The sequence below is a fragment of the Daldinia decipiens genome, assembly GCF_022478715.1.
Source record: "Daldinia decipiens strain CBS 113046 unplaced genomic scaffold F4813scaffold_7, whole genome shotgun sequence".
NCBI classification, from domain to species: Eukaryota; Fungi; Ascomycota; class Sordariomycetes; order Xylariales; family Hypoxylaceae; genus Daldinia; species Daldinia decipiens.
Window position 1 is genome coordinate 286,157 of NW_026054550.1, and position 14,183 is coordinate 300,339.

Below are 14,183 nucleotides of genomic sequence, written 5' to 3' on the forward strand. Positions count from 1 at the left end.
TGCATACCTACTGTACCTAAGGTATCTATCGCCGCACATGGAAATCTCGTCGATGCGACCTCGCATGATAAGAAAATAAGCTCTGTATCGTTGGAGTAGCGATAAAGATTTACTTCGCTCTTTAAACGCCTTCTCCTCTTCCTTGGCTCTAACTTTGGGTGTACTCACCTAAAATAGCTTCCACCTCTGCAAGGTTCAAGGACAAGCTCTTATCTCTCATATCATCTTCCATATTATAGGAAGTTCATACGAATTCTACTCATCGCCGTCGTAGCTTCCGATGTTCCATTCCCTATTACCTATTATTTACACTCTTTCCCTCCAACGCTTGTTATTAGACTTATTCTTTTTTAACTATGTTTTATATATGACCAGACAATCTTAGGTCTTATTCGTCCTATGATTCCCAACATTCGCTACGGAATCATCATATTATCTATAGTGTTCTCCGACTACTACTCTGACCTGCCTATTTACCTTAGATGACGGCCGTTGTCAAATTATATATGATCCAAGGTCCCGCTAGTAAGACGATAACCGAAGCTAATGTTGACATAACCCCGTCTACGTTTGCGAATCTGGGGACTACATATACGTTGCTTCAATCCGATAATCCTTAAGACAATCCGGATTAGCCATGTCTCTATTTTCAAGGCTGAAGCGACGTCGGGTACAAGCCAAAGATAAAAATTCGAAGAATGATGGGAATGTGAAAGAGAAGGCGAAGGAAGAACCTGCCAAGGTGCCTTACAAGCATGTAGTTATGCATGCTGCTAGCGATATGTTATTAGTAGCACCCGCAAGTGCGAGAGAGGAAGACAACGCCAGGGTAATCGAGCTGAACAAGCAAAACATCGCCAAGGCAAGATCGGAATGTAAGGCGGCCGGCATGCCACGGGTTCGAGACTCGCTATCCATCTATAAGACCCCTATCTTTCCTCTACCAAAAAACTACAAACCCTACAGCGTAGACGACAGGCCCAAGCTCACATACTACCCCCCGCAGCTAGCTGGCTCCCAGAAAGGACCCGATAACTCGAGTCGCCCGGAAAGTTTAAGAAGCGTAGGAAGTAGGAGAAGCGGGATAAGCGGCAAGGGGAAAGAACCGGAATACATACGATCCCCTCTATCTCTACCACCGGTTCCGAGATTATCCCATGAACAGTCTAGTACCATCACATCGAGTAAAGGTAGAAACCCTATGCCACGGTATACATTATATTCGCTCTAATCGTTACATAGATGCGCCTCTTGAGGAAACATCGGCAATATCAAGTACCCCCAATGATGAATCTAGGATAAACAACAAGGCCGTCAACCGCCTTTCGCACTCTTCTAGCTATCAGCCAAGCATTTCTCAGAAAAGTCTCTCGTTTAGCGAGAAGTCGTATCAAACGCCTTTCACTATCTCTCAAACAACCGTCGGGGCACCTGTGAAGAGTGATCGGTACTATCCGCCCCCGACAAAAAGTGCCTATTTTTCAGCATCTCATACCGCGAACCAGGGGATCGAGAATAAACCGAATAGACAGGAAAATAAAAATATATCTGGTACAGAGACGGCCATCCCGCCAGCATCCGGTGTTGCGGAGAGAGATGATAAGAGCACTCCCCCAGTTGACGAAGCCTCCTTTGGTCCATCTACCACATCTATCGGTCCCGCTATTGCACCACCTCGACCGCCCTGCATCGTGGCCCCTCCACCTGCGCCATGTTCTACGGAAGAAGCTGCAGGTTTAGAACATAATACTAGCAAGACAACAACTACCAGCGGCCCCCGTGCGAAAACGCCACAGAACCTTTCGGTGGAAAAAGGCAAAGCTCCTGCATATACGACGGCAAAAGATGTTAAGGAACAAGATGCAATAGCACCTTTGACATCGTCCCCGCAAAAGAAAGCACGCAGGCTATCCAAACCTAGGCCATCGAGCAGCGGCAACGGCAGCGGCAACGGAAAGTCCAGGCTGTCGATCGATGCATCACAGCGTAGCAAGTCGAATTCAACTGCCCCCGGAGCCACTGTTTCCGAACTCGATCGAGCGAGCCATGTAGCTGAACCGAAGACCAGCGAGGCCAGTAAGGAGTCGTCCGAACTTACAGTGAAAATAAGGAAATTGCACAAGAAGCCGAAAGATAAAAGTCAACGGAGAAAGTGGTGGTCCTTTGGAAGACGATCCACCACTGCGGTACACTAGACGAAGGATATCGGTATTCATAACGGGCTTACACACAGCAGCAATGCGTCTGCAAATTGTTTTTATTCATTGCACAGGTACCTACTTATCTACTTCCTAGCGGCATGGGATGGTATCCCACAGCGTACACCTGTAAATTCTGCAGTTATAGATCTACAATAATTATGAAGCATTACGAGGAGTTCGAGTTCGACGTGGGTTATCAAGAGCGGATAGTTTAGTTATTTCTGGAGTATGGATCGACACGGGCTATTAGACGAACCTGTATAGTAGCTATTAACTACGGCTTCTCGCCCCGAAGTTGTAAATTATACATGGATTCGTCTGAGACGTGATATTCCTAGATGCCGTTCTTAGCTGTTAACATATCTCGATCTCGCAGTATTGCTATGAAAACAGAAGCTCTCCGCTACCCAGAGCAACTCGTAACGACAAACCCCTCCATCGAAAATGGGGGAGGTCGGGACGTCCCGAACGTGTCCCGCATGGCATCTGCACGCTAAGACGCACGATGGGTGGTTGATATGCACTGCCATAGGCCGAATGTAACCTTGGCCCATGCGGGATCTAGACTCTGACCGCGTTCTAATCTTAGTTTGGCAGGTTTCTCCTAGGTTGTGCGTCCGGAGAGCTATCGTGGCGCATGTAAGCCAAGATATGAGCTGACGCTAGGTTAGAGAATAAGCAAAGAGAGATAGTGCGTCCGTGTGTGCCTTCGGACTTAATAGAGAATGTTGCTTATTCCTTGGGTAGGTACGTCCATATTGATGAAGGACTAGTTATACGCCGTGGACTCTGGAGTTTGCCGCTGGATGTTTCTTGGGGAACAAGATCGTCATACGGCGCATCGCTTGTGTATCACACAGACTACCTACCTACCTACCTAGGTACATAATCTACTTAATACTAATACTACAACGGCAATGGATTGAGCCCTAAGATAGGTAGGCTAGCCAGAGGGAGACAAGACCTCCAGAACGGCTCTCGGGTGTACCTAGGTATACCAATGCCAACCAATAACGCCGCGACCAAAATAAACACAAGCCGACTTTCGTAACCCGTAACGCGAGCGACTGTTGCCTGCCTCTGCGAGAACTACTTACCTATCATATGTTAGATCCTCGAGCTAGCAATGCGGTTGCTTGCTTACTACCGCAGGCCAGTCAGCTCTCAATTCTTCCTACGCGACCCCCCCCTTCCTCAAGAACAACAACACAAGTACCAATGGCAGTTAATAGCAAACGCCAACGTTAGGCCGCACCTCGGCGCTGGAGCGGGATGGATTTCGCGCAGGTGGCTTGCGGCGAGCGAATCGAAAGGAGATGACGCTCTGGGAAATAGGGGGGGTGAGTGAGTGAGTGAGTAAGTGAATGGGTGGATATTTGCCTGTCAGATTGGGTGTCCAGCGCCAAAGGGAAGGAAATAATAAGCCTTCGCTTAAAGGCGATCGATGGGTGCTTCTCGTGTTCTAGGACCGGGGTCGTTCGGCCGATCAGCGCCTACATGTAGGTAGTATGTAGAGACTGACTGCTTCGCTTTGGGTTTGCTTGGCGACTGTAGTAACTGACGGAGGGTGAGCTAAAGTTGCTGCATATGCGCGTGAGCACAGGGGTGGGTGATTGTGTAGAATATATACGGACTGCCAAGCAAAATAACTAGGTAGGTTACCAATGTAAGGAGTATTCCCGTAGTCACCTTTCGGACTTACGATGTCTAGTAAACTGTTTACCATTTGAAAGGCAATGTTGTTCGTTTTCATAGTATTCTTATGGACCTACGTCAAGGTAACATGACAACAGTCTGCTGCCCGCTGCCATCGGTTTACTGCGCATTGAGCCAAATATCAAATAGTCGGGAGGCCGCATGCGGTTGATTGCATACGCCTTCCTAGGCTGAATATTGCTATTCTCTGTCTCGAGACTAGGTAGAGATGTGATGTGCTCGGTAGTTACAGCGGACGACATTATTCTTGGTATATGGTAGACATATATCGACCGTGATACTCGTATATAGTTCTATTCTCTATGTAGAAGTATTTATTTTTAACTCACGATCCCCGTACTTCTGATACTCCCTTTTATATTCTCCCGGAGTACGTGCTCCCCCTTTTTTTCAACTAGGCACAGTAGTGTTATTCGTCGAATTCGAATTAATAATCCACGTCAAAAGCGAATTCAACCCATCAGCAATACGGTCCTCGCCCTCGTCGTTGGGATGTATGCCGTCCTTTAGGAAGGTATTTGGGAACGGGTATATATCGTTAACGTAGATCGGCGACTCGGTCTTGTTCTGCTCGACTGCCCAGTCCGGGATCATTTCGTTGAGCCTCTTCACAGGGTTCATATTTGTCGGTAGCGGGACCACGGTGTTGACCTATTTGGAGATTATCTTAGCATTGTATCTTAAACTAGCTAGCTGTCGACTTAGATAGACTTAGATAGAAGACGGAGAACCCTACGATAACCTGTACGTGTTCGTTGTACTGCCGCATCGATTGCACCATATTCGTGTACGCCTCTACAACATCCTCCAACCGTCGGCCCCGAGCAATATCATCCGTACCAAGCATAAACGTGACGATGTCGGGCTTGGTATCGTTGAGCCACCCGTCGATATGGTCGTACGCTACATCGATCGCGAGATAACCCGTATGGCCTTCGTGGTGCTGTTTAGCAAACTCCGCGTCTTGCGTATCGCAACTCTGAGTATTGTTCATCGAGCCGACGAACTCGATCTTATCCGTCAAGTTATTTGCTTTCAAGCCATTCCACAGCTTTGCCCTCCAACAAGTGATCTCGGTTATGCTGTCTCCCAATGGCACTTTTCGCCTGTCAGTTAGGTGTATATTTGGTAAGAGGGGATATCGCAAGTTGGATCTCACTAATCTTTAACTTCGACTGGGAAAACACCGTGCCTATTAGGCAAGATGCTGAAAATACCCCCCTGAACTTCATGGCTGCAAGGCCTCTTTGAAGATGAGCATTTATCGAGGGTAGTTTGATATATAGTAAGGGATGAAGATACCAAATACTAAATTATAAGATGACCAGATGGCCAGCTCTTTAATCATATGTTTATCTTCATGTCGACTTATATCCTCAGCCTAAGAGATAGCTCAGGGTAGCCATTTACATCTGAGACTAGCCGTCTCACCACCGCATCAAACCTCCGCAGGTCTCCGAGAATCCAAAATCCAAAATGGCAGTGATATTCAACCATCATATTATCTGGAATAAAGATTTGGCTACTGATGATTTGCGTGCGGGGTAGGCAGGCATTCGGATGAAGACATTCAGGGGTGATCGCCTCGACGATATTTGTTATATAGCCTGAAAGAGAAAGCATAACCACTAGGTTAGGATGTACCACAACATAGCTACTCTACGATAATACATACCTCAAGTATCCCTCCTTTCTTAATCAATAGTTTCGTTGGGCAACCAGGAATCCTGCATCACATTTATAGATCTACTTTAGGCAAGCTTCATTGCGTTGGGTAATTACATATTGGGGTCTATCTACTTTACAACTTTACAGGCTCATGTTGACTTCATAACTCTGGTATGCGAATCTGAGATGGTGACTGGGTATATAGTATATATTATATATAACAACGCTACCAAACATCGTTATGATCAAATACTCGCACGTCGGGGCGCCATCGTCCTGCGCAATGCCTTCTTTGCCTCGGTTTCTTCAACTAATGGAAGCACGCCATCATCCTTCAGGCGGTCAAGGTATTGCCTGCCAAATTTATACCCTAGATCATAGATTTCGTCAAACTTCCCAAACTCCAAAGTCCCATATTCATCGATCGGCGGGCGCATGTAGAAACATCCCGGTATCATCTTGGCGCGCTCTAGAGCGTCTACACTCGATACGTAGGCTAATCGAGCTTGAATCTCCGCTAGCGTAGGAGGGTTTGGAATGCTTGAAAATGGATTCCATCGGTTGAAGAACGCCCAGAACCCCGAGAGCGTATCTCCGTAGCATTGAGGCGTATCATCATCTATGGCGCCTACATCGATAGCAAAAATAACGGAGGCGCCAAGGGATTTCATATGGGACACTGTGAGGTTGTCGATGTAACCACCGTCCAGTAACATACTGCCTTCGTCACATAAAGGTGGGAGTAGACCAGCCAACGACATAGATGCCCGCACATATCGCCAAGCATATCCACTAGTGTGGAATTCCTGCCTGCTCTTGCTGATATTTACAGTATTGCAGTAATACTCTAACCAGAAGTCTTCGATCTGGTGCTTCCCAAAAGTTTTGAAAATGCCGCGATTAAACTCATGTCCAGTTGTGTACGACGCAGACGGATATGTTAGATCGAACGCAAAACGCCACATGCTTGCCATCCTCCCGGAGAACTTTTTAGCCAGACCAAACATGGGCACTACATCAGCATGGCGTGCATAAAGGGCCCCAATAAAGGAGCCGATCGACGTGCCACCAACGATATCAATAGGAATACCGGCCTCTTCCATTGCCTTGATGATACCAACGTGAGCAATGCCTCGGGCACCACCTCCTCCAAGTACAAGCCCAATAGACTTGCCGCAGAGTCTTCTGGCAAGTCTTTGGAAGTCGCCTTTATAAGGGGCGTCGGGCGAGTAATAAGGCCTTTGTCGTATCTTCTGAACTGTATACTTTTGTATCTCAGCCTGTAGAATTTGTACTCGCTCTTTTAAGGTCGGCCCAGCCTTCCTAGAGGGCGGATGTGCGGTAACGGCGTTTGACTCGAAGACCATCTGTAGATGGTGATGTCCTCCATTAATCCAGACACGGTTTCTTAACCAACCTCTCGTCAGGCCAGGGGGCGAATAGCGCTCGGTGTGGAGGAGAACTAGTGTTTTGCGAGCGGTTGACTTCATGCCAAGCATAAATCGTTCGTATTCGCCAATCTCAGGGGACCCTTCGGCCAGACCTACGAGCAGAATGCAGTCTGCTTGTGTGATACAGGTTTGGGTCCAAGGTGCTGTCACGCTCGTATCTAGTAGTTCTAGTTAGAATTGTGTATAACTCGAAGCTCAAATCGAACAGGGAATTTGTATATTATGGTCAGGAAAAAATTAGAGTTTATAGCCTTCATTGACGGCGCTCTGGGTGTGATTTGCTCATCATACCAAGGAAAAAAGAACGTGGAAAAGGAACGGATTAAACTTACCGGCAACGTAAACAACCAATCCGTACTTCTCTTCAAGGTCGGCAAGATAATGAGCTAGCTTCAGCTTTCCCATTCTATTGAACGCATGTTTACCAAGATGGCTGAGAATTGCGGCTTGGTTCAGCGAAGTCGCACCGTTTGGTGTGCCGACTTGTGCCAGAGCATTCATCAAGCGGTTTCCAAATTCAACAACTGGAATACCCGACCTAACTGGAAGAATAGCAACGGTCCTTATGTTCAACGTAGACGAACTCCTATTGATGGACGTGCCAAAAGTCCCGTCCTTCCCTGTAGGATTTGATGGATCATCGACCAATAGCCGCATCCGAGAGGCGATGATCTTCGAAATTTTGATCGTGATATTAGGATGCTCTTGGGCAAGGCTGTTAAATAAGGTGCGAGGAAATTTGACCAGCTCCGTCGCACGAATAGCGTGCAGGGTTCCAGAACGAGTAGATTCAGTCATGACTTCTAGTTCGCCAACACTGTCACCTTGGCCGAATTCCGCGCGAACGTTTATCCCGCCATCCTTTCTGTCTTCTACTAATCGCAACCTTCCGTTGAGAACAATATAAATAGCCTCGCTTTCCTCATCTTTACGGAATAGGACTTGCCCGGCATTGACTTGGACCCATTCAAGGGCGAAATCAATATGCAATATGAGTCGCGGGAGTAAATTCGTGAGTCTCTTTGCCATTGTCAGGAGCACAATTGGATATCTCTCTACAATCTTCTCCAATGTTGCTCGCGGGATGAAGCCGACATATACATCCGTTTTTGCAACTACGTCGATGAAGGATCTGAATGAAGAAACAGTACCAACGTAGCCTGCAAGACCGCCGGGTTTCACGAGTCCTACTCGGCGGCGTTCCGGTTTCGCACCTCGTTTTGCATCAGACGCGCTTTTGTTGTCAGGCTTCTTGGTTGGAGCAAAAGATGACGGGCGTCGAGCGGCTTCTTCGGACTCCGCCCTATGCATCGCCGTTGTTGATGTTCTACTGGATGAACTCAGGATATTGCTTCCCGAGTCTTCTGCAGGGACACAAATATCGAGAAATCCGTCAATGACATAGTAAAGTCCCGGACTTCGCTCACCCTGTTCGACCAATACAGAGCCCTGTCCAAAGAAAACAATTTCCACTTCGTGCTTCATATCAGCCGCAAGAATCTGGGCATTCGGCGTGCCAGTCGACGAAATACCGCCAGAAGTCATTGATTCAGCATCCCAATCAGTCGAGCCATCAAAAGGATCCATGAACCCAAAAGCGTTACTACTGAACACAGCTTTCTGCCTTCTCTGATCATACGAGACAAGCCTCGGGGAGCCTTCCGTAGACTCTGGGCCTCGAGATGAGGAGCCACTGCTGCTCATGCCTAAGGCTTTGAAAACACATTCTAGTATAGACACCCTAAATATATTGTCCTCATCAACAGACTCTCGAGGATCAATCGATAAACGAGCTCGTTTCTGGGTAGAGAATGGGTTGAAAGTACGCCGAGCGAGAGGACTTGTATCTCCACTCCGAAAGGTATCCGAGTGCTGGAAAGATTCTGCTATGGGTATCTCCAAGGTACCACTTGATCCTCCCCCCCCACTACGGGCTAAGTGGACGTTGGCCAGCAGGTCCCCAGGGCTAGGAGTGTGAATCGAGAGGCGTTCTTGGGGCGGTGCAATCGTAGATGCCACCACAGACCGAGGTCTAGCACGACTCATTGCTTGCATGGCTGCCTCCTTACGCAAGCCCGTCGAAGACCTACGTCGGCGGCTCGTAGTAGATCCATTATGCAAAGCAATTCCTTTTCCACTTTCCTCTTCACCGGCTCTTTCCCTCTCCTGCTTAAATTTTTCCTTAAGGCGTTCTAAAGCATCACCCCGAAGGATGTTTGGCAGCTGGCAAGTGGCATAGCGAATCATATTCTTTTCTGTGTGAAGAACCTCGTTGGTTAATCCGAGATAGTTGTATGCGGTAGCGAGAGTGACACGTTGGAATCTAGACAATATGACGTGAACGATATGAGCAGTCGCTTTAGGATAAACCCGAATCAGCCGACGGAATGCACTGGCAGGTATGATCGCGATAGTCGTGTCGACTGTCGCCCTTCCAATAACATCGGGATGGACAGAGGTGGCTGTCCTTTTCATGGCAGGACGAGTGTGGCTCACTTGCGGTTCATCTAAGGAAATAGGGGGGATATTTGGTAGCCTAGGCCGAGTAGGAGAAGATGGCGTCGTGACTTGAGACTCGTCGGCCCGGAATGGACCGCCATGAATTGGGTCAAGCTCTGAGGTTTTAGTTAAAAAGCCCGTCATGTCATGCTCATGCGTAAAACTACCACTAACTAAACGTTCATGGTGCGACCGGTTACTGGCACTGTTGGGCTCCAGACTCTCCTCAGATGGCAACTTGAGCTTTACATCTTCTGTAAATAAAGACATTATCGAGAAGAGGGATGACATGGGGTTGCCATTCCGCACCTCAGTCAGTAGCTGATATCGTTGCTGACCAGGGACAGACTGCTCATCGTCCGAGAAAGAAGACTGCAACGGGCTCTCATCTAGTCCAGTGGATCGGCATGACTGGTTGGGGTTGGAAGACTTGACGAAGATCTCCACCAGCCCGTCTACAACAAGGCAGAACCCTTTCTCTTCTTCTAGGTTCAGCGTCTCGCCAGCAATCAGTTTCCTGGTCTGCATACTCCTGGTCAACTCATGAAACACAGGGCGTTCGAGATAACCAAAGATTTTGATGGCGCTAAGAAACTCGTCGAGATAGTTGGTTAAGCCAGGTTTAGCACCTTCCTCGTGGCTCTCCGGGAAAAGATCTAGATCGGGCTCTTTACGCTGTGGTTCCGGAGGGAGACGAGAATACACATTCAAGTATCTATATCTCACAACCCAAGTTACCGCAGAGAACATGAGCAACACTATCAACGCCCTATTTCCGTATATTAGTATATCAAAACTACGAAGAACAAGTGGAACTATTACAAGGTTGTGGCATTCATCGTTACTGTCCAGCTCGTGGAGAACAACGTAAACAGTAACGTCGGCACAGATATTGTTGTGAGCTTAAGACTCCAGTACAAAATTGTCGAGAGAATGTGGAATATAAAAAGAACGAGTCTAGCAAAGAGCCCAAGCCACGAAGAAGAGCCCTGGGTATCGGCAACATCGTTTACTCTCGTAATGGCCGAAGCAATAGCGGTTGAAGAACTATTCGCAATAGTCGCTACGGCTTGCGAAAGAGCCATCTCAACGGCGGTGGTGGTGCTAGATGGATCCATGGTTATGTATATGTGCAAGGACCTGTGGGACCTCTGAAAAAAAAAATCAATATTTCTTCTACCCAACAACTAGAGTATCATGATGAGAGTATCATCCTTTGGCGCGGTGGAAAAGCGAGGGTTTAGCTCTGTATGCCGAGTAGCTGGAGCTGGAAAAAGGATTCCAGCGGATTTGCAGCTTCAGAGACATTTGGGCTAAGTAAATGGTTGAAAAGTAAGAGTAGAAAAAGTAGAATTATTAGAGGAAAGAAAGCTCCGAACACATGTGCATTTGGCGGAACTTCTCGTCGATTTCCAAGGTGCTTAGGTGGGTCTCCTGCTACTAGTGTGAGCACGGCCTACTGTTTCTTCCGCCCTCCGTAGCTATTGTACCTCATAGCAGGCAAAGTACCACTCAAGGTTGGATTACAGGCATTAAATTTTGGCCAGAAGAGTTGGCAGGTGTAGCCAATTGTCTGCTTTGACCTGGTACGGGTACGAACCTTCGCACCGTTAACCCCGCCAAAAGCATTTGGGTGCCACACCCCACGCTCAGGTCATAAAGATTTCCATCATTGACAAATTTGTGACTCCCTGCACAGGACGAAAATAATAATTGATATACCAGCATAGTTCGCCACGTCGAAGCGCGCAATCCTGACAACAACCCGAAAAAGACCGATTGTCAAGAAACTATCGGTGAAGGGGCATCATACTGGATTTACGAGCCGCAGAGAAATTTTAAACCCCGCCTGCGCGCGTGCGATCTTGGGCCCATCAGATATTTTTAAGATCAGGTACTGCTATTTTCGCCCAAGATGTCGTTGACAAACTGTCGCTTTTACGAGGAGAAGTATCCGGAGATCGATAGCTTCGTTATGGTCAATGTGAAGCAGGTTCGTAGGCCACCATCATACAACACCGATTTTGCCTAACTCAGTTTAGATCGCTGATATGGGTGCTTATGTCAAACTACTCGAATACGATAACATCGATGGCATGATTCTCCTATCTGAACTTTCCAGACGTCGTATTCGAAGTATTCAGAAGCTTATTCGGGTTGGTCGCAATGAAGTTGTGGTCGTCCTCCGAGTCGATAAAGAGAAGGGTATGTGTGACAGCAAGAATATCTACACTGGCATATAGACAAACTGACTGGTGAATGTTAGGATATATCGATCTCTCGAAGCGCCGAGTCTCCCCCGAGGATATCGTTAAGTGCGAGGAACGATACAACAAGAGCAAGATGGTCCATTCCATCATGCGCCATGTGGCCGAGAAGACTCAAACCCCCATCGAAACCCTATACGAGAGCATAGCTTGGCCATTGAACAAGAGATACGGCCACTCCATCGACGCGTTCAAGCTCTCCATAACGTGAGTGTATCAGCACCTAGCGTTATGACTTCCTTGCGGCTAACCCGAACTTTAGGAACCCCGATGTATGGAGCGATATCACATTCACTAGCGAGCCGGTAGCAGAGGAACTGAAGTCGTACATTGGAAAGCGCTTGACGCCTCAGCCCACGAAGGTTCGGGCCGACATCGAGGTCACCTGCTTCGAATACGACGGAATCGATGCTGTTAAGGCTGCCTTAAGAACGGCGGAAGCGCGAAATACCGAAGAGAACCAGGTGAAAGTGAGACTAGTCTCCCCGCCGCTCTACGTCTTAACAAGCACGTGCCTGGACAAGAACGTTGGTATAAGCCGACTGGAGGAAGCTATCGTGGATATCCGCAGCAGCATCACCAGCGCAGGTGGTCAACTCGTGGTCAAGATGGAGCCTAAGGCGGTAACGGACTCGGATGATGCCGAACTGCAGGCGCTGATGGAGAAGCGCGAACGTGAGAACGCGGAGGTTAGTGGAGACGAGAGTGTTAGCGAGAGCGATGACAACATCCCCGTAACTGTCTAAGCTATCGTTCGACTTTGGTTCATTTCAATTAGTTCCACCGCAAGGGGTGTACGGCTAGGTAAAGGGTACCAACCTAGAGGTCTTTGACATTCAGGGGTCATAAAAAGTACCTAGCATGCGAATAGAGCATTTTGTGTTTTTCGGAATGAAGTAAATACTCAAGTTGCTGTCCCTGTCTTCGTACATTGAAACGACTTAAGCTGCTTGGTAAGAGTTGTGCTTCTTAACTGCCTGATACGGCTTATCCCATTTTAATTTGTAAGTTGCCCGTTAAGTTGATGCCGGGAGGCAGGATGATCCAGGAGGCTTGGTGATTGTTACATTTATTTGCCTATGCGGTGCTAGCGAAATGATATGCTGTGTAAAAGGATATCTCTCTAGTCGCAGTATCTGTTAGTTGGGGTAGTTAGTGGGATGTGGATTCAATTATAGAAAATCGAAGTTTATTGTTGTAATGAAGACAAAGTATAAATAAAACGTCTTGTTCATCAGCACTTCACTTAGTGACATTGAGATCTCACTTCAGGTTGAGGTCTACATTGATTAACGCCTAATGGCGTTCCGGCCGATATGGAATCGAATTAAACGTGATCACCAACATGCTGGCAGGTTCGGCTACCGTCTATTCGCTTTCGCAACATGGATTCCGGTGGTTTCTATGTTCAACCACTATATTGGAGAATTAGCTTGGATCAGCGGGCCGTCAATGTATCCTTTTTTGAATGCGGAAAAGGACCAGACGACTCGGAATGATGTGGTGATCAAGTATAAGTTGAATGCGCAGTATGGGCTGCGGCGAGGCATGATAGTCATTTTCTGGTATGGTTTTACAATGGCAAGTCTAAGTTCCTGCGATGCTAACACCAGCTCTAGGAATCCCTATGATCCAGAGGTTGAGGCTGTTAAGAGGATTGTCGGGCTTGAAGGCGATATCATAAGGACGCGAAGTCCGTATCCCTCTCCTACAGTCCGCGTGCCAATGGGGCATGTCTGGGTTGAGGGTGACGGAGGCGAGCGCTTGAGCAGGGACAGCAACGATTATGGGCCAATTTCGACGAATCTCATAACTGGTAAGGTCACCCACGTCGTGTGGCCTCTACATAGATTCGGTAGAGTCCAGTGGTGGGAATATGCAGGGAATATTAGGAATTAAACAACGAAACAACTACTACATATTTACTCATCGACTGCTATCTAACACAAAGGTACCTCCTACGTGTGATGTCAACTAATTGCTGGTATGCAGATAACCGTAAGATGCTGTAACCCGACCTCCCGATCTACCGGTAGATAGAGATATGTAGGTACCTATGTACCTACAGATTATTCCAGATAAGAGATAAGGCAAAGCCGGATAAGGTCCACAGGCGCCCACCAACTCGGGCGCGAAGGCCCGTGATAAACCGCGCGTAAACCGATATGGCCGATTAGGTACGATTTAGTGCTATTGGTACATAGAAAATTTCCTACCATCTATCTTATTCGGATTCAACGTTCAGTAGGTGGTCGCTTTCGAGCGCGATCGCCTCTCGCACAGCACTAAGTCTCGAAAGATTTGTATAGATAAGCGACGTCTATGAGCGGATAACTCGTGGTTATCCTAGTGGCGTTGCTGGTCTGTTCGAACGACCCATT

The 14,183-nt window shown here is 47.6% G+C and overlaps 5 protein-coding genes across 5 annotated transcripts; 3 read left to right on the plus strand and 2 right to left on the minus strand.

Annotated features, from left to right (window-relative positions):
• The first annotated feature begins 368 nt into the window (after positions 1–368).
• On the plus strand, positions 369–2,528 carry F4813DRAFT_312403 (uncharacterized protein). Its single transcript, XM_049240889.1, has 2 exons — positions 369–1,190; positions 1,243–2,528. Exons 1-2 carry the CDS (start codon positions 638–640, stop codon positions 2,193–2,195), a joined length of 1,506 nt encoding a protein of 501 aa, XP_049102033.1. The 5' UTR covers positions 369–637; the 3' UTR covers positions 2,196–2,528.
• Positions 2,529–4,239: 1,711 nt separating this feature from the next.
• F4813DRAFT_312415 (carbohydrate esterase family 3 protein) lies at positions 4,240–5,415 on the minus strand. Its single transcript, XM_049240890.1, has 3 exons — positions 5,077–5,415; positions 4,654–5,015; positions 4,240–4,568 (listed from the first exon to the last, which is right to left on the minus strand). Exons 1-3 carry the CDS (start codon positions 5,147–5,149, stop codon positions 4,308–4,310), a joined length of 696 nt encoding a protein of 231 aa, XP_049102034.1. The 5' UTR covers positions 5,150–5,415; the 3' UTR covers positions 4,240–4,307.
• A 256-nt stretch (positions 5,416–5,671) lies between these two features.
• Positions 5,672–10,899, minus strand: F4813DRAFT_312472 (lysophospholipase NTE1). The gene is made up of 3 exons (XM_049240894.1): positions 10,358–10,899; positions 7,369–10,304; positions 5,672–7,194 (listed from the first exon to the last, which is right to left on the minus strand). Exons 1-3 carry the CDS (start codon positions 10,651–10,653, stop codon positions 5,831–5,833), a joined length of 4,596 nt encoding a protein of 1,531 aa, XP_049102035.1. The 5' UTR covers positions 10,654–10,899; the 3' UTR covers positions 5,672–5,830.
• A 458-nt stretch (positions 10,900–11,357) lies between these two features.
• On the plus strand, positions 11,358–12,864 carry F4813DRAFT_312431 (translation initiation factor 2, alpha subunit). Its single transcript, XM_049240892.1, has 4 exons — positions 11,358–11,528; positions 11,578–11,740; positions 11,802–12,009; positions 12,065–12,864. Exons 1-4 carry the CDS (start codon positions 11,451–11,453, stop codon positions 12,546–12,548), a joined length of 933 nt encoding a protein of 310 aa, XP_049102036.1. The 5' UTR covers positions 11,358–11,450; the 3' UTR covers positions 12,549–12,864.
• A 1-nt stretch (position 12,865) lies between these two features.
• Positions 12,866–13,990, plus strand: F4813DRAFT_312432 (LexA/Signal peptidase). Its single transcript, XM_049240893.1, has 2 exons — positions 12,866–13,367; positions 13,422–13,990. Exons 1-2 carry the CDS (start codon positions 13,102–13,104, stop codon positions 13,699–13,701), a joined length of 546 nt encoding a protein of 181 aa, XP_049102037.1. The 5' UTR covers positions 12,866–13,101; the 3' UTR covers positions 13,702–13,990.
• The last annotated feature ends 193 nt before the right edge of the window (positions 13,991–14,183 follow it).

Bases quoted from the DNA above. Each gene is read 5' to 3' on its own strand.
- F4813DRAFT_312403 (XM_049240889.1), top strand. From the start codon at position 638: ATGTCTCTATTTTCAAGGCTGAAGCGACGTCGGGTACAAGCCAAAGAT. The intron at 1,191-1,242 runs GTAGAAACCCTA...ATCGTTACATAG, and splicing joins TACCATCACATCGAGTAAAG to ATGCGCCTCTTGAGGAAACA.
- F4813DRAFT_312432 (XM_049240893.1), top strand. From the start codon at position 13,102: ATGGCGTTCCGGCCGATATGGAATCGAATTAAACGTGATCACCAACAT. The intron at 13,368-13,421 runs GTATGGTTTTAC...CACCAGCTCTAG, and splicing joins GGCATGATAGTCATTTTCTG to GAATCCCTATGATCCAGAGG.
- F4813DRAFT_312472 (XM_049240894.1), bottom strand. From the start codon at position 10,653: ATGGATCCATCTAGCACCACCACCGCCGTTGAGATGGCTCTTTCGCAA. The intron at 10,305-10,357 runs GTAATAGTTCCA...ATACGGAAATAG, and splicing joins ACGATGAATGCCACAACCTT to GGCGTTGATAGTGTTGCTCA. The intron at 7,195-7,368 runs GTAAGTTTAATC...TAGAACTACTAG, and splicing joins ATTGGTTGTTTACGTTGCCG to ATACGAGCGTGACAGCACCT.
- F4813DRAFT_312415 (XM_049240890.1), bottom strand. From the start codon at position 5,149: ATGAAGTTCAGGGGGGTATTTTCAGCATCTTGCCTAATAGGCACGGTG. The intron at 5,016-5,076 runs GTGAGATCCAAC...ACAGGCGAAAAG, and splicing joins CCAGTCGAAGTTAAAGATTA to TGCCATTGGGAGACAGCATA. The intron at 4,569-4,653 runs GTAGGGTTCTCC...ATCTCCAAATAG, and splicing joins ACGAACACGTACAGGTTATC to GTCAACACCGTGGTCCCGCT.
- F4813DRAFT_312431 (XM_049240892.1), top strand. From the start codon at position 11,451: ATGTCGTTGACAAACTGTCGCTTTTACGAGGAGAAGTATCCGGAGATC. The intron at 11,529-11,577 runs GTTCGTAGGCCA...AACTCAGTTTAG, and splicing joins TTATGGTCAATGTGAAGCAG to ATCGCTGATATGGGTGCTTA. The intron at 11,741-11,801 runs GTATGTGTGACA...GGTGAATGTTAG, and splicing joins CCGAGTCGATAAAGAGAAGG to GATATATCGATCTCTCGAAG.